Raw genomic sequence first — 18570 nt, forward strand, 5'->3', positions numbered from 1 at the left:
CAGTATGTACTGAATGCTGAGTGTGATATTTTGTGTGTGTGTGTGTGTGTGTGTGTGTGTGTGTGTGTGTGTGGACTTCCCTGTTTGTGTGGAACTATGTGTGCAGGTGTAAAGTGGACCTGTCCAGCATCCCTGTCAATCAAAGGCAATTGTTCTCACTCTCAATGGAACCTAGAAGAGGAAACCTGGTGTTTCTGCTCACACTGAGCGCGTGCAGTGGCGTCTCCGTCTCCGACCTCTGTGCTGCACCACTCGATGAAGCTCGCGAACGGCACAACCAGCTGGACAACTACGTCAGTATCTTTGCTGTGGAACTTACCCCCTACATGCCCAAATACTCTCACTCTGATTTAATTTGTTTATGTTTTAATTACAAATGCCTCATGAAAGTGAACAGGCCCGTTCTCTCTGCTCTCGGTGATCAGCAGCATCGATTCGATGTTGCCTTTTTTGTCAGCTTGAAACTTTGTAGCCATTTTCCTCCGACCTGAATTGTCTAAATTACAGATTCTGTTTTTCTTTTGATTCTGAGTGAAATTCCTCTCAACCTCCTGAAAGAGGAGAAAAATATATAAAACTCAAATCTGACTCTCTGTGCAGGGCTGTGTGTGTGGCTCCATGATTGTTGTGGTGCACTGAAATATAAATAAGGAAATATATTAATAAACCAGTAAATAAACTCTCACACATAATAAACACATAAAAAGAATGAATTAAATACCGTATTTTCCGGACTATAGAGCGCACCATACTATAAGCCGCACCTACAAATTTTTTGGAAAAAACTGGAAACGTACATATATAAGCCGCACCGGGCTATAAGCCGCTGGTATCTCCGCCGCTCTCGGTTTTCCACAATTACTCGGCACTCAGCAGAGGGGGACAGACAACCCCAAATTTGAGTTATAACAAGTCAATTCACCATTGATTCGTTCACGCCGAGCTTACGTGCAGCGGCTCTATTTCCCTCCTGTAGTGCCAGGTCGATAGCCCTCAACTTAAAAGCGGCATCATAGGAAGTTCTTTTTGTGGTTTCCATGATGAGGGAGTTTGAAAAAAATCTCTTTTGTGCCTGCTGCTAGCACTTGTTGGCGCTTTCTTCTTTGATTTCCAACTTTGACGTCCCATGATTCATATCCTGCTAAAGAGCCCCCTGGTGGTTAAAGAAAAATCCACAGAAACGCCGCACCGGGCTATAAGCCGCATGGTTCAAAACGTGGGAAAAAAGTAGCGGCTTATAGTCCGAAAAATACGGTATTATAAATTTAAAATGTGCCAGCACTCATATGCCATGCATAAATTTGCTAATGTATCAAATGTATTTAACAGATGATTCAATTTTCAGTTTATTTTTACACTCGTATAATTTTTTGTTTATTTTCTGTATATATATATATATATATATATATATATATATATATATATATATATATATATATATATCTCTTTTAGAGGGTCGAGCTTGGTGCTCAACAACACAGTTTGAATGACAGCCGCTCTGTTTACATAATGAAATATAAAAAGATAATGCTGAAATTAATGAGTATATGGTGAAAAGAGGTGGGAGAAAATTAAAATATGTAATTAAAAGATTTATAAATGCACATATAAATAATTTAAATATTAAATCAATAAATTAATATATACATATTAAAATTAAATAAAGTGATTACACTGGGGAATAATAAAATTGTAAATTAAATGGAAACATTAATCTGTCATATTTTACATTTAGACCGGTATGTACATTAATTTAATATTTTTGGTGCATTTTATGTACATAAAAAAGGGGAAGGTGTGTATGAGTTCCTTATAATGAGCCACTCATGTCATTATACAAGCCTGGTTTTTTTGTTTGTTTGTTTGTTTTTTAATTATTAATACAGTGCATTTACAAAAATAACAAAACATCTGGACGCCTGTTTTTTCTCCACCACTTCGATCCTTCAGCCTCAGCTGTGAATCATAAAATACGACCGTGGTGTTATCGTTAGTGAGTTAACTCAGAGTGAGTCTGTTTATTAAAGCTACTCAGGGGCCATTAAAAATGATTTACTGCATCAGTCTGTAGAGCAAGCATCATATCTAACCCCAACATTATTAAAAACATGCCTTTACTAAACTTGATAATTAGTTTTAAAAATGTCAATTTAAATATTTTAGATGTTTTAGGTGAAATTCATCCCAAAGCCCTGCAGCCCTTTCTGTGCTCCGTGTTCAGGGCCAAGAGATGGCAGCATGTACCTGGTAATGGATTACTGCTGCGCCTGTGTTAAGCAAATAGCATTCTTCCGTGACAAGCTGCTTTTAACAACATCACGGTAGCGCGTGTGTGTGTCTGTGTCTGTGCTCATCTTTGAGTTCAGCCTCTGGAAATGCAGCCGGGTGATGCAGCTACACTCATGTCTGTGACAGAAATAAATTTATCCTGAGAAAGGAAAACCGGTCCTGATTGGAGCCATTTGGTAAACTGTACTCGATCACGAACGGAGAGGAATAACTCCTTACAGTAGATTGTTCTGGAGACACCACCCCACTGCAGTCTGCCTTAAACGCTGTTATCAAAAGCTTTCACCTTAAGTGCTATGTTAGTTTATAGATGTTAGATTTGCAGCTGCTGGTTTCTTTTCATGCCAGAGAAGTATGAAAATACCTGCAGTGACTTGATGCCTGCTTGTGATGTGTAGCCTACAATGCTGAGTGCAGTTACAAGCATGGACTGCTTTGAGCACGAGCCTTGATGGTATATTTAAGGTCTTCTGGAAAATGCTGACATTTAAGACTTGCAAAAAGATTTTTTTTTTTTTTAATGCAACATAAATAAATTTACTTCACACCTCCCTCAAGTTGCTTCATCAAATCTTTGGTCTGAAGCTCCAAAGGTTTTATGATGATCGATATTGTTGGAAGTAAGTTGAAAGAACTCATGCAGTCACATGAATCTGGGTTTAGAGTCAAGGATTTTTTATTTTTGTGCAGTCTCTGCTGAATTACATGCACTCTGTGTGCTTTTCTGTTTTCACAAGCTTCCAAACCTCCTTTTTTTCTCTTCTTGTGTGCTTACTGTCTCCTCAGAGTTTAAAAAGGTCCCTGAATAATCTTCGTGATGTTGGTTTCCTTCAAGTCAAAGTTATCAAGGCTGCAGATCTGATCGCTGCAGATTTAAATGGTACTTCATGCATTTTTATTTTTATTTAATGGCAAGTTGAATTGAAACCGAGGAACCCTGCTTTATTATGTTGTGTTCTGCAGGTAAGAGTGACCCTTTCTGTGTGCTGGAGCTGGGGAACGACAGACTGCAGACCCACACGGTTTATAAGAGCCTCCACCCTGAGTGGAATAAAGTCTTCACATTGTCAGTTTGGGTTTCTCTTTCCACACACTCTTTGTTATTCAAACTTAATCACATTACTGAACCACCTTTCTGTTTCACAAATAAATCGGTGTGCTGATTTTTTAAGCATCCGACCTCGTTCTTTGTCTCTGTAGTCCTGTCAAAGACATTCACGACGTTCTGGTGGTGACTATCTTTGATGAGGATGGAGACAAGGCGCCAGACTTCCTTGGAAAAGTTGCCATTCCTCTGCTTTCGGTACGTACAGTCTCACTAAGAGTCTGTGAAGCAGACAATAATCTATTTGCACTCTGTCTAAATTAAAGTGAAGAGGGCGATAGCACTCCAGCAGGCTGAAGACTTGCTAAGATGTAATCCAGCATGACTGATGGTCAGGTTCATGGCTGAGTTCAGCACCTGATGCCCTTTCTGTCCTGTAGATCCGCAGGGGACAACAGATTGCCTTCCCGCTGAAGAAAGAGGACTTAGGCGAGCTGTCGAAGGGGAGCATCACTCTGGAGCTGGAGGTTATTTTTAACCCTGTAAGTAAAGGTTCACCCTGCAATGAGGACACGATAGCCTTGAAAGGCAGGCCTCATTCTGTCGTCTTCTTATTTATCACTTTTTTTTAATCAGGTCAGAGCAAGTATTAGAACCTTCCAGCCAAAGGAGAGACGTTTTATGGAGGATAATCCCAAGTTTTCCAAAAAGGTTTGATGCACTTTTTTTTTTTTTTTTGTACATTCATGATTCATATTTAGGAATTATGAATGGGAAAAAAATTAAATGTATAAACTGATATTCAAGCACATATTCCACTGAAGCTCGGCAGAAACAATTACATTTTTAAACTGACAGAAATTGAATCTGCAGTCGATGATCATTTTACAAATTATTTTGTGAGCAAAATGGCACACTTAGTCTTATCTGACAGTAAACATGTTTAAATTTGAGATAAAACTGACCCCTTAGATTTTAGTGTTTCTTGTAAAAATAAAAAATTGTGCACATTAGAGTGGCCTTGTATTGACCAAAAGAATTATTGTGTTTAATTAGTAATTAAGAGTGTGATATTTTTTGTGATGCTTGAGCAACAAAAAGAACCAGGAGACAGAAAGAAAACAAACTGAACAAATGATTTTACTTCTTACTTAAACTTTTTTCTGGAAGGCGAGTCGACTCCTGAAGCAGACCTTCCTTTGCTTGAATTAGTTGAATTGAGCTTTAATTGAGCCCAACTGTGACTGAATTCTTGTTCACCGTTCTGCTACATTAGTTTGATATACAGTGTGCAAGACAGGGTGCGAGACAGGGTGCCTGACTGTCTGTACTTCCCACAAAGACTCATTGTTGTCAGACAATACATTGCTCGCTAACGCCAAAATTGGCTTACACACACTGTGGACTGGGTTTGTAACGTGCAGGTTTTCAGTCGGTTTTAATATTGAAAGTCCCGTTTGATGAAATAAGGTCAGATTACTGACATTTTTTGCCCCCTGACCACAGCAGCTCATGCCAAAACATACCAGCCCCTCTCGCTACTCCTCGAGCTGACTGGCTGTTTTGGATGTGTGGTTCGGGTGGAACTCCTTACAGAATTGAACCCATATACACTGAAATCATTATTAACTATGAACACTTTTTTTTTTTTTTTGACAAAACTACTACAATATTTATCCGCTTTGTGTGTTTATGGTGTTTGTCTTTCAGGCTCTGGCCAGGAACGTGATGCGTGTTCAGACACTGTACAGGGCTATCATGTCGACTCTGCAGTACATCAAAAGCTGCTTCCAGTGGGAGAGTATTCAGAGGAGCCTGCTAGCCTTCCTGGTGAAGTGCTTTAACTGCTTATCAACACACTATCTGCATTTCCCTCTGTTTTCCCTCCAAGGCTGCGGAAGACAACCGCAGTCTGGCCAACCCCTGCTTGAACTCTCCCAGAGAGAATCTTAATCAATGCAGCACTGGGCTCAGCAGAAACGCAGCCTCGGCCCTGGCTCTGTGTTGGAGTGGACGCTTTCAGTGTTGCATGTCTCCTGGATGTAGCGTTAAGCCTCAGCTGGAGAGAGTAGAGTCCCACTGGAGTCGAGATAGTCTATTTTTGTTCTGCTTCCCTGACAACTCATTAACCCTCTGTCCGGTCTGTGCCCGGTTTGATTTAGACCCCATTATGCAGACAGAAGTTCAATTAAAAGGCTCTTCAGAGATAAGGCTGATTCTCCGTCCTGTCATTGTTGAAGACAAGTGTTAAGCAAATGTGAAGACAGAAACATGGGAGTAGCCTTTCAGCCTCTGCCTCTAAACTGCAAAGTAAAGCGGGTGCTGATCTTTTTGGCATTATTCTCTGAGATCTGGCGTGATAAAAATGGCATACAGCAAGTTGTTCATTAACTATGCAAGCAATCAAGGTCATGGAAAGTTCCTTTTGTTGTTGCAGCTCACGACCTGTAGGTGGCGCTAAAGTTTTGCCGAGCGTTCAGGCTTTCTTAAACTGACTAAAGGAGATACTGTACGCCAGCCAGTGGCACAGTTTGTTCAATTTGCCGTGAAAAATGGGAGCCGCAGCACAGAGCTGTTATCTGAGCAGAAGCCACTCTCTGTGTTTTAGCTTTGAGTCATGCATGTAGTGTTTTTTTTTGTTTGTGAATACATTGATCTAAACTCTGTCGTCCACATTTTCAGTCTTTAAAGCAATATATGCATTACTTTGAGTGCAGGAGATTCTGACGAACATACCCGCAGCCTCCACGTATACTGTGTTGATTGTTAACAATGATTTTATTATTTTACCTGACAGCTCAGACACACATACGCTGAAGTCGACATCATACAAGCAGGAACAAGTGCACAATGTACACACACGTCCTCCCACTGCATCTCGGTGTTTGAAAGACAGTACCATCTGTACTCGTGTTTTCACACTAATGCTCGCTGCCTTTTCAAGCCTCAGCGAGGAGAAATAAATGGCTGCTTAATACCACCACATGAGCGTAATGAATCAGAGCTTCACTCCTCATGACAGGATACAGTGACGAGCTACCTGCACCATCTGCCGATTGTCAGACACAAAGAGCTTTCGTCAATACAGTATGCTTTAAATGTGCCTCGTTAGGCGGCGGTTATCTCAGTGAGGAGCCTCAGTCCTGAAGGTGTTAGTCCCGTCCTGACCACTGAACTATAATAGATCACATGCTGTTCCCCTCCTTTACTTTATTTCTGAAGTGGCAGTTGCTGTTTAGCTTTTCTTTTTATGACTTACCATTTTTGTCAGTGCTCTGAGTGTGTGTGTGTGTGTGTGTGTGTGTGGGGGGGGGGGGGGGGGGGTGTAATCCTGTTTCCAAATAGAAGTCTTGTTTGATATTTTGGTCCGTCACCCCACCCAACCGCAGGAACAGTACTGAAAACGCTGTTCTCACGTGTGCGTCCGCCTCGTCCTCTTATTTAAATTCTAAATGTGATTCTATGGCAACTTTGTGTCAACTGGCAACTTCCGTGGTCTGGGAATAATTTGCCGTGTAATGCTGAGCTGGAGGAGCAAACACCTTCTGAAATGTATGCATGCAGTTCATATGGTTTTGAGCTGGATTTGCAGGGTAAACACTGGTAACATAAATTGTCTGTTCATCCAAAGCTGATTGATTTTTGGAGCATGTCCACAGTGCGTTTACAGTATTGCTCCAACACCCCCCCCCCCCCCCTTTTTTTTTTTTTTTTTTTTTTTTTTTTTTTACAGCAAGTTACGTAATCCTTTAAACCATTTAAGTGACTGTCAGTCTGGAAGTGAGTTTTAAAGTGCTGAAATAATTGGAGAAAAAAATCCATGTTAAATTCTTAACTGTGCTCCTCCTGATCTCATGCTTATGATGGTTAAACACTGGCCAGTATTTTAGGGCGTAGGTAACTCACACAGCATTGCAGCACTCGCTCTCACTGATTCATTCATTTTGTAACACATGCATTGCTAAACATTATAAACCATTGCTTAGACTTAAAGGTTTGACTGCTGCATCCTTACTTTACTGCGGCAAAACCATTCGTTTATGGTGTTTAATGTCAGGGAGTCATTCTAAATTTTGGGTGGGTGTTCAGTTCTGTGACTTTATGACTCTTCTCCACTTATACCACCGTTAGACTATATTTTAGCTGTTAGTATTGTGCCATAATTACTTGTGGATGCACTAGGGGTGCTCTTCACTCACATGTTCTCACTTTAAAACAATGAAGGGTGCGAAGTGGTTTTTGTGCCAAGCAAACCCCAAACATGAGTGTGGAAATTCCTGCTTTCAGCAAAGGCACCAGCCTCCAGTTCAGTAGCTGTCCCGGCATAATGCATCCCTTCCATTTTTTTTTTTTCCCCATGTGATCTGGATTGTATTCCCAAAGTCCCCTTTTGCTGTTCAAGACTGTGTAATGCTTCTCAAGTTGAAATGGGCTACAATTATCACAATCTTTATGGGCTGAGTATACATTTCCACTAAAGCGTGACTTGGCTTTCCCCCTACCCCCGCTCTCCCAGTTATTACAAAGTCCTCACTAATAAAACATAACCCTTCCAGTGAGGAACCGGTTTCATCTCCTCTCCCAGGCCCTATTTTGGCTTGTGATAACACAGGCAAGAGCGTGCTTGGCTTTTTGTACATTAAAGCTGATGGTGGTTGTGATATTGGCGGAGGTGGTGGTGGGAGGGGGTGGCACTGATCTGCCATCTTTTATGTCAGTTGGTGCCTCAGAGGAGAGTGATGTCTTTACCAGATGTTCTCTTCTATTTTTATTAGCATATAAAAACCTGTAAACCCGGCCCAATGCTCTTGGCCCGCTGCCGTTTTGGCTTGTGCTACCTCTCTGACAGGATTATTTTATAGTTCCATTTAGCCTTGCAATTGAGACATCACAGGCAATATTTCTTTATCCTCTTATCCTTTTTACTTTAGCCACACAGGTGGAATGTGCATCATAAGTGCCATTATGGATGTTAATAGCATATTCATGCACAGGCTCCCTGTGGCTGTAGTGAATCGGTCAGCTTTAATGTACACAAAATGAGAGAGATGGAGCAATTAGAGTTATGTGGTTAATGTCAATGCACAGTCAGGAGTAAGAGTAAGTCCAGCTGAGTGGACTGGTTTTCTTTTGCACATGGACTGTATATACGAGATGCATGTGGCCACCGTGATGTCACCCATTGGTTTGCAGAGTCCAGTTTTGAAGCCTAAAGAGTTTTTTTGGCAGTCACCGTCTTGGATTTTTAATTTGTTTTTTTTGTAAAACTGGTCATGGAAAAACAAAGGGTTGGTCTGACTGAGAAACCGAGGACACTGCATGCTCATAGGGGAGCCACGCTTATGCCCCATTTACCTTACCATCTATATACCTTTATTGAGACCAGAAAGAACAACACTTTATATTAAACAAGATGTGAAAGTAGTGTTTGAGACCATTAACCCATCAGGAAAACCTTTAATGAGGTTAGAAATCAAGAACAAAGTAGGCTCATTCTCTCACAGATTTACATCCAACTGCACTTATTTCTGCAACCAGAGGAGTCGCCCCCTGCTGGCTCTTAAAAAGACTGCAGGGTTAACAGCAGTTCGGCATCACTTTTCATATCTAGGGGCTATAGCTGTTTATATACAGCCTGTACCTGTGCAGCACATGCATATTAACTGGAAATGGGGTGCAGAGCTTGTATAATGGAAGGGTGGCCTTCATCACGTTGACCAATGATCTTGCAATCAGTAGCAGATCAGGTTCCTGCTTGGTTGATGTAAAATGCTCTTTAATACTCACCTGTTTGCCTTCGCTGATGTCTGATCTCTGGACCCTCTGGCTGCAGGTGTTTGTGGTGACAGTATGGTACTGGGAGTTTTATATGCTGCCCCTCTCCCTGGTTCTGCTCATCTCGTGGAAGTACCTACAGAGCCGCTCTGGACGGATCAGCCAGGACGTGGTGAGTTGAGAGCAGCTTTGTCAGCCTCATCCATCTTCTCCTTTTTTTTTTCTGCCAAATGACCTGCTGGCTCTTATTCACACTCCTTATTTCTTTATTTTGTAGAAAAACAGCCCGTTAAGCCACATTTTGTTCTCTGTAATTAAAGGCTGGTATGTTTCCATAGCAACCAGTTGCACATGGCTACATAATGCATAATAATAAAATAACACATAATACATAAGCATTGAAAACTCACTGAATGGACTAATGTAACAGACCATTATAGCCTAAGCTAATTTACAGCGCTTGTCCTTTACTAACGCAGTTTTCTTTTTCCCCGCTGCTCCTCGAGTTTTTGTCCTCGGCTTCACCGTAATTGGCCCGCCGCCCTGTTCTTGTTGCGGTCGGTCAGATTGGGGGGAAAAAAAGTTTTTATCTCTTACAATGTCACAAGGTCACAATGCCCCCCCACCCCCACCCCAATGTAACCACTCTGGAAAAAGTATTGAATGTGAAATTCGAGCTCTGTTTAGAGGATGCATTAATGGTAGTTCAACACAGAATACACAGTAGCAAATTACATACACCGAGCTCTGCTCACACAACAATACGCATTATCAGTTAATGTGTTGACTATTTTTTCATTAACTTTTCAGGTGATTAATCTGCAATTTTTTTGTGACTGGGCTGAAACTCCAAAAGATCAATGTCAAATTTACAGTCATACATGAATTGAATGATCAGCTGATTATCAGAATAAGTAACACTCTGAAACAGCAAATAGAGGACAAAGAATTTACCACCATTTTCAGCTCTATATATGTTAACATGCAACATGTGTCCTGTAAACAACTAGATCTATAGGTTTATCAAATCCTGCACATAAAATAATTTCATGAGTGAATAGCAAAGGTAAAAATTTCTAATATTCATTTTAGAAATTTAAATGGATTTAAAGTTTATTATTAACCATGCAAAAACAAAAATGAAGGTTTGGTGCTTTTGGTGCCAGCCATCCGCTGGCAGTTTGACTTCTTAATACTCCACTAACTAGTTGCTAACTTTGGCTGTTTGGTGCTTGGAAAGTTGTAAGCACCAGGTAAACAGGTAAGAGGGTGCAGAGAGTTTTAGGACTTTTTATGAGCTTTTTATTGTCCAAGCGTTGACCTCAATTCGCCACCCTGAAAACAATGAGCTGAAACACACAGTAGAGCTACGTGCATTTGTCATGTTGAGCAATTTTTTTCACATACAAGCAATCGTGATCCAGCGCTGATTCAAAGATACCGATTAGCCCCCAGCTCCTCAAAAAAAACCCCACTGTGGCCTGTTGGCGAGATTTCCTGCAGTGTTTCTGGAGGCCGAACTCAGGGTCACTGCTGAGGAGTGAAGTTTATACAGATTCCCAGTCACACAAACGTTATTAAGTCCAATAATGAAATTCCTATAATCTCACCTCTCCATTGCAATTCTCCATCTTTCAGGACAGCTTGGATTTGGCGGATGAGGATGATGATGATGAGAAGGTATGTGCCTCTGCCAGGTGTCGTCTGACTTCTGCATGCTGCTGAATAAAAAAAGAATTTAGCTTCATCTTTTTTTAGTGTGTGTTGACAAAGGTATCTCCCTCTGATCTATGGGTCTGTGTTGCTAAGCTTTTTATTCAGTACTAAATCTTCTGATGCATTTTGATTCCTGTCAAGCACCCGTTGTATTTTTTTGTAAACTTGTGCTTACCAAGAGACATTTGGGCTTAATGAAGACCTCACCAACCTGTTTCCACTTGTCAAAACACATTCATATGCAAATAGAGGGGTGGGGAAACGGGTTCTGCCGCATTTGGAAAGTCCCTCAGCTTAACACTCCATATAATACCATCAATATGGAACTAATGACGGCACTTAGACATGCTTTTTTTCAGAGCTCGTTTTGAAAGTTTGTGTTGAACGTGTTAAAATGCTTTCAGGCAGTGGCATATTTCTTCAGAATGACAGCAGTTTATTGTGGACATTTTGAATGGCCGGCATTGGCCTGATTTAAAGCTGTTCTCATACCGGTTCCAGTGGGAACATGACCCTGGAATGGCTGAGGTGGTTTAGTGCAGTGATGGATACTTCACTGAGGTGAAGCGAGATTTGTCTTACATGTGGTTTTTCTCACTGAGTCACTGTGCATCTGGAATATCCTTCTGCCCTGTAAACAGTCCCTCAGTAACCATCTCTGTCGCCCCACCATCCACACATACCGCAGATCCTCTCTTTGGACCTATAACCCTCCTTTAGTCTCAGAGCATTTGATGTGGACATGTGGCCATGTCTCTGTCTGAAGTCTGGCCCCCACTCCAGAGATCTTCAAAGAATCTGGTCTCCTCTGTTTACTTTGAAGCCATTTTTCCCTCCTGGGATCTCGACTAGCCTGAGAACGATACTCTGTCTCTTTCATAATGTGATGTCCAGTCCTTTCACTTCTTAACTTGCTTTTTTCCCTCCTTTTTTTCCTTTTTGCGTTCACATTTTGCAGACGCTCTCCGTCACAGCGGAGTTGAATGAGTGTGTTTACGGCTTTGGTTTCTGGTATTGATCAAAGCCGTGGTTTTGGAAATGCTGCAGCTATCAGTCTGACCAAACAAAGCTGAACAGGCATGGTTAGTTTTTACTCGAGCCTTCAAATTCCCACAGAACTTTTATTGTTTTATCTACTTTCAAGTGTCCATATTTTACTTCAGATGTGCAGTAAACAAATACTAAATTGCAGTACAAAGTCCAGTACTAAAATCTTTATACAAGAGATTATTTTATTCAACCTTTTTTTACATTTTACACTATTTCATTTAGGAGGGAGAGCAGAGCAGTGGCTGATATTGGAGCAGAACATGTGTTGAGTAACACTCGTAGCAAAAACTTCAGCTTGTTTGGCACTGATTGCACTAAAGAATTAAAGTAATTTAATGAGCTAAATGTCTGTCAGGCTGTCACAAGCGATTACTGTAAGAATATTTTCAACCGTTGAAAAACCTTTAATTAGAACCATGAAGACACAATCTTTCATTTTTAATTAGTACTTTTCCTGCAAATCTAAACCAGCACATTTTACACTATTACTACTCATTACCCTTTTTTTTTTTTATTCACGTCTCTGAGAGCGCTTTACTCTTTTTGCTAAAAATATTTTTGCCCAGATACAAATTTGCCACAGCAGGCACCGAAATATCAAACAAAAAAAAAAAAACTGTGGCTGTTTTTACAGTTTTGTCCTGACCACCGTGTTGGCTTTGAGTATTTTCCAAAGCAGCTTTTTATTTTTTATTTATTTATTTTTTTGCTACTGTAGGAGTCCGAGAGGAAAGGGCTCATAGAGAAAATCCATATGGTCCAAGACATCATCGTCACCGTTCAGAACCTTCTCGATGGGATTGCTTGTTTTGGGGAGAGGATTAAAAAGTAAGACATCACAAAGAAGCAGCGTATTCAGAGCTGGATACATTTGAGTGTTTTTAGTTCAGTTGGAGAAATTCGACATGCTTATGATTTTAATTTAGTCATTTTCTAGAATTGTGCTATTTGGAAAACCTTCTATGCACTTGTTATTTTACATACATTTTTCTCCATGTTATTATCACTCCAATAAGTACTGAACTTTATGTTATCACTGAAGGCAGAACAAAAATCCTTCCTTGAATCTGACTGTTTGCCATCTTAATTTGTCAGCACGTTCAACTGGACCACGCCGTTCCTGTCTGGCTTGGCTTTGCTGGTGTTTGTCATCGCAGCAATCATCACATACTACATCCCTTTACGCTACATAGTTTTAATATGGGGTGAGTTTTAGCTGCGGTAATTATTTCACCTCTTGTGTGTTCATTGTTGTGTGTTCTGTGTTTGTCATAGGAGAAAGCCCTTCTTCTACATTTGTTTTCATCAGTTTTGTTTGAATCATCCAGCAGCTATGCAAGGTCAAAGGAGTCTTTTGCTCCATATATTTCTGGCTGTGTGTTTTTTAATATTTGCAGCTTGTTATGTTTGTGATGTTGAAAATGATGAGTATCCTTGTTAAGAGTATTACTGGATAAATTTATTGGCTAAATGACTGGAGCGTAAGTTTTTCGAGCTATAAAAAGTGAAAATAACACAACAAAAAAGGCACATACTGGGGATACTCAAAGCAATATTTCTTGGACAGCGTGAGTCTCCCCTGCAAGTATTTGTTTGTGTGGAAACAAAGAGCACAGCCACAGGAGACTAGTGTTAATGATATGTTGGTGTGAACTTTTGTTTTAGGTATCAATAAATTCACCAAGAAATTACGGAACCCATACAGCATTGACAACAATGAAGTGCTTGATTTCCTGTCGAGGGTGCCTTCAGATGTGCAGAAGGTAAGCTCTGCCGGATCAGCCGGCCAGGAAGCCCAAAATCCCTGAGCCCGCTAGCTTTGCATCTTACTACAACAACTCCCAGGCATTCTTTACTCTTGTCTGTATAATTAGCTCCATCTGTATAATTATGTAGCCCCATATAATTTTGGTTGTGTTTTGGTCCTGATACATCCCTGGTGGAGGTCTGCTGCTCAGCAGCTTTGCAGCGCAGGGTGTTCCCAGGCTGAGCCGGGAGACGCTGCTGCTGGTGGTGTCTCCTGTTCGTACTTACCAACACTTCAGCTTCAAAAGCTGTCGTGAGTGTTATGGGGTCCTGCATTGATGTTTGTGATTCAAAAAACATTCAGTAAGATTCAAAACGGTTACCTTCGCCTATAAGCTACATAAACATTGTTTTTTAAGTGTGCGCTATTCACAAACTGCTTTTTCTTTCCTCCTCTTCCACGTGGTCTCCGTGCTGACCTCTCCTCTCTTCCTCCCCACTCTCCTTTCTGTCCTCTCTCTTTTTACCCGCCGTCGCCGCTGCTCCTTTCCATCTCTGTCTCTCTAAGCCGTTTGACCCCGTTTGTCCCTTCTCCTTCTACGATGCCCTTGGGCCACCGGGTTGAGTAACGGTGCATCTCACCAGCCTCTGCGCTCCGCTGTTATTGTGTATGAACGATGACTATGGGCCTCCCTCTTAGTGCTGGTAGTGATAGTGCTTCGTTGTACTCTGTCGCAGTAGAAATGTTGTTAGATTTCCAACAACAAATGAAGAAAACACATTTTTAATTTTCCTTGATGATGGAAGTACCCTTAGTTGTTGTTCTGCTGCCTTGACTATTAAACTACTAATCTTTTTTTATTATTAAGGGAGATAAATATTACCACTGTGTACAAAATGAAGTGCCATTCTTTTACCAGTATACCAAAGTACGCACGCTATACTGCCACTCACTGCTTTTCACCTCGTGAAGGCTGAAGCTTCACTTCTGTTCAGTGATGTCTGTTATTGTCTCTGGTGCTTTTGTTGTCTTCACAAAATAATATTTTATATTTATCAAATCTCATTGTACATCCTGTATAATGACAATAAAGGCATTCTATTCTGTAAAATATGATTGCTTTCCAGGTTCAGTACAGTGAGATGAGAGGAAGCAGAAAGAAGAAAATCCTGTAGATTGCACTGCGGATTGAAGCCGGTTGGGATACTGGACTCAGTGCTGCTGTTTGTGGGATTCCCACCTAATGACACTTTCAGGAGGATGGATGGGGGAACTGCCCGAGCGATGCGATCTCTCATTCTGTTGGTTTCAGGTTGCTCAGCTGGCGTGGATTCTCATTCACGGCCTTATTCAACCAGCACCTAAACAGCTTTCAGCCAAAGAAGTCCTCACTGAGGACCCTGCACAGGTTGCCTTACACATTTCCACGAGTCTGTCTGTGCATTCCTACAGCAGTTTGTAATGGTATTTTATCCTATGTACAGATTACTCTTTAAGATTAATAGTTGCTTTAATTTATATTCTTTGCCTCAGGCTGTGTCCGCTAGAAATGAACTGTAATATTATTTTTGTAATATGCTGATTTATGTGTTTGGTATGTGACATGCATGTACTACATACATTTTTATTTACGTGATGCACATTAAGCCATTTAAGAAAAACAACAATCTTTACAGGCAAACGGTAAATTTCAAATTAAATGTGTTATTTAAAAAAGTATCTTTTGCTGGAAGTGCAAGGTCTTTGGTTTTAAACGTTAGTGAGGATTTACAGGAGCAATTATTTTAACCTTTTATATGTTTATAATTAGGAATACGTGAAAAGTTGGCAGCAAATTAAGCATTATATTCCCTTATCTTTGAGCACAGATAAAGAGAAATGCTCGTACAATGATGGCCGACTAATCTTATTTTTGCATGATATATGGGCCTATTTGTACATGCAAGGATGAACTCCTGTGTTAAGTTTTTCGACTGCTTTCGTGCATCCTATACAGAGGATGCACCAACTGTACTCTGTTGTTTTTACTCCTTGCTTGTTAGTGGGGTGGGGCCAATTCTGTACACACTTTATTTATTATTGACAATCAGTGAAGAACTCTTTGTGTCCTTCATTTCTAACAGCAATAAATGCACACACAAACACTCCGTGGTACGTTTTATCTGCCTCTCTGTCTCAGCTCTGCGCTGCTTCTCTTTGAATTCATCTGCTAGCAGCATCCATCCTCTCCCTGCTCCCTTGCCGCAGGATTGTGGGCGTCTAACAGCACCGTTTCAGAGCCCCCTCTCTTCATTAGGCTTTCATGAAGCAAGGCAAAGCTGTGCGAGACCTCACCGGCACCCGGGCTCCCCGCTGTGTTGATGGCCCTTGGGCGTCGCCACGAGCGGGAGGACCTCGGTGACCTCCTCTCAGCTGCTGTGACGAGATGCCTGCAGCCAGCATCCTATCAAGCACAGCAGCCAGACAATCCTCCGGTACCGGGCTGCGCACAGCTCAGGAGGTGGATTTTTAAAACCAGCCACAAGCAACAACAGCCTCACTAATTTAGGGATTGGAGAATTGGAATAGTTAAGATGTTGCTGTTCAGAGTAATACCCTGGGATTTATGGCTTTTAAGTCAGAGCGCGTGGGCTCCCAGTTAGCAGCCTCTTAAATGAGAAATGAGGAAAATTAGAGGAAAATTGCACTCAAGTAATACAATAACAATGTTTTTGTATTAAATATTATACATGTATTTGAGGATTGACCTTATTAGATGCTTAAGATATCAGATTTGAGTATAATTGAATCCTATTAACATTACATTGTTAAATAAATTAATAACACTTCCTGTTGACAAATAGCTGCTCAGTGCAGTGCAGTACACACACAACCTGCACAGTGCTACACAGCATATGCAATAATTTGATGATTTGTCCAACTGTCTGAGGACAGAAGGTTTGGAGATGATGACCTGTATATCTCGCCATCTAGTTATAATGTTGACTTGGGTATTCAATATTAATAACCAGCTGTCAAGGACACTGCAAGGACATCTCAATTTGACACTTATAGGCTCAGCATGAATATGTATAGGCTGCAAGAGGCTTCAAAATTACCAAGTAAAATCATGATTCACACGTGGAGACTAATGTGATGTGGCACCTGCATTATGATGAGCCACGTATACAGTGGCCAATAGGTCTCGAAAGGCTTGTCATAACTCGCTATCGGACCAGAGAACATTCAGCTGTGTGTGGGTGTGTGCAGCTCTGCAGGGGCTGTGGATGTTCAATATTATCATTAATAGTTTTTATTAAGTCATTAATAACTGCATCCAGTATGGACTGTGTGTGTGTGTGTGTGTGTGTGTGTGTAGGTGGGAAAACTGGGTCTAATGGGCAACAGTACCTAAATGATTCCCAGCACTGCCAACACTTTACCAGCAAGCAAACACACAGCAGGAAGTTGTCTGCACCTTCGCGCACAGCAGTCCGGACTGGTTGGCCTGTGTCTCACTTTATCTCTCCTCCTATGACACTTCATCTTTTTTTAAAATTATTTTTATTTTATTTATTTATTTATTTTATTTCTTTGACACTTCATCTTTAAAGTCCGGCCGCTGGTGGAAACTGCGGGAATAAGCCTGATTATGATTTTTTAAAACAGTATATCGAATGTGTTTACACAAATTTGACTGGTTCCAATTAAATTGCAGTTCAGATCAGTGGAGTAAGGTGTTCAGCTCCTTGTGAAAGGGTGTGATCACATCTATTCATTTTTCCAGCTATGTCTTCCTGTTTCCAAATATCACCACTCATCACAAGAGATGTATAATTATCACAAAATTATTCTGATAATGAGAATCATTATCATTACCATCATAGCTGTTGACCTCTTGCCAGCAACTGTTAATTAGCTAATGTGTTTTGATAAAGTAGGCTGGGTTGGAATGAGCTCAGCACGCTCAAACTTGTACATTTCAGCTAGACATAAATCTCCAGACAGGAAAACAAAGCACCATCTCTACTGTAGTTTTAAGGCATTTGTAGACACTTTGGGATGCATGTTTTTATTTATTTACTTTACCTGAAGGCTGTAAAAGGATAGTTTATTCTTCTTCTTCTTTTTTTTAATCCTGGTGTATTTCTCATTTTTATGGCTATTATGGCTCTAACTTGGCTTTTGCCACCTATGCTGTAGAAACGGCTTCTTGCCACTTTCAGAAATGATGATTATTACATTAGGACAAATATGTTAAATCTTACTGAAAGCAAACACAGAAAGACCAGCAGAGGACCTACTACACCAAAGATCTCTGTCAGGGCACCGTACCAGCTGACCTAAACACCCTGCCTATTTAGTCACAATCAGTTAGTATGCTAGAGTACACCTGATGTGGTTGTGCAGTGTTATATCACTAAAGTGGTTTGATTCCATTAATTGGGGCAATTTTTGGAAGCAGTGGCACACTGTCCTCTAACATACGTTATAGAGTTATCACTCTACATGCCTAATATTATTGTAGGGTCTTTACCTTACAATATAAAGTGCCTTGAGGTGACTGATTGTTGTGATTTGGTGCTATATAAATAAAATAAAATTGAATTGAATTGAATTAATATGCCCAAGTCCAACTGAACCATGCTGGAATCCACCTCTTTGAGTGGGCCACTGCATGGTACACGTAACCATGTATAGTACACCGCAGTCACATCTGTCAAACAAACTGGACTTGGGGGAGATAAATATGTTCCTTCCGGCATTTCCTTGAGTTGCCACTTGAGGCTGACTCCAAAGCCAAGTCTGCCAGGCCTCACTTGAGCTAATTAGAATGATTTTTAAGGGCCTTTCTACTGTGTTTTTTGAGGTGGTACCTTTTGAAGCAGATGTGTAAAATTTTCTAACATAAAATATGGCTTTTTAAGTGTTTAATTATAGAAAACACCCCATCCAAAAGGTCTGATCT

The 18570-nt window shown here is 40.8% G+C and overlaps 1 protein-coding gene across 5 annotated transcripts in view; it reads left to right on the forward strand.

The window, feature by feature from the left end:
* The window catches only part of mctp2b (multiple C2 domains, transmembrane 2b), a 45635-nt gene extending 29869 nt beyond the window's left edge, over window positions 1–15766 (forward strand). For all 5 annotated transcript variants that reach the window (XM_030726402.1, XM_030726401.1, XM_030726399.1 and 2 more), the window contains 13 exons: window positions 107–293; window positions 3076–3169; window positions 3253–3355; window positions 3490–3592; window positions 3775–3876; window positions 3971–4045; window positions 5045–5164; window positions 9168–9281; window positions 10748–10789; window positions 12594–12703; window positions 12971–13080; window positions 13541–13638; window positions 14750–15766. In XM_030726402.1, the coding sequence (XP_030582262.1) occupies window positions 107–293; window positions 3076–3169; window positions 3253–3355; window positions 3490–3592; window positions 3775–3876; window positions 3971–4045; window positions 5045–5164; window positions 9168–9281; window positions 10748–10789; window positions 12594–12703; window positions 12971–13080; window positions 13541–13638; window positions 14750–14797 (1306 nt within the window). In that variant the 3' untranslated portion in view covers window positions 14798–15766. The remainder of the gene's footprint in view (window positions 1–106; window positions 294–3075; window positions 3170–3252; window positions 3356–3489; window positions 3593–3774; window positions 3877–3970; window positions 4046–5044; window positions 5165–9167; window positions 9282–10747; window positions 10790–12593; window positions 12704–12970; window positions 13081–13540; window positions 13639–14749) is intronic.
* Window positions 15767–18570: the final 2804 nt, after the last annotated feature.

The sequence above is a fragment of the Archocentrus centrarchus genome, chromosome 3, assembly GCF_007364275.1.
Source record: "Archocentrus centrarchus isolate MPI-CPG fArcCen1 chromosome 3, fArcCen1, whole genome shotgun sequence".
NCBI lineage: Eukaryota > Metazoa > Chordata > Actinopteri > Cichliformes > Cichlidae > Archocentrus > Archocentrus centrarchus.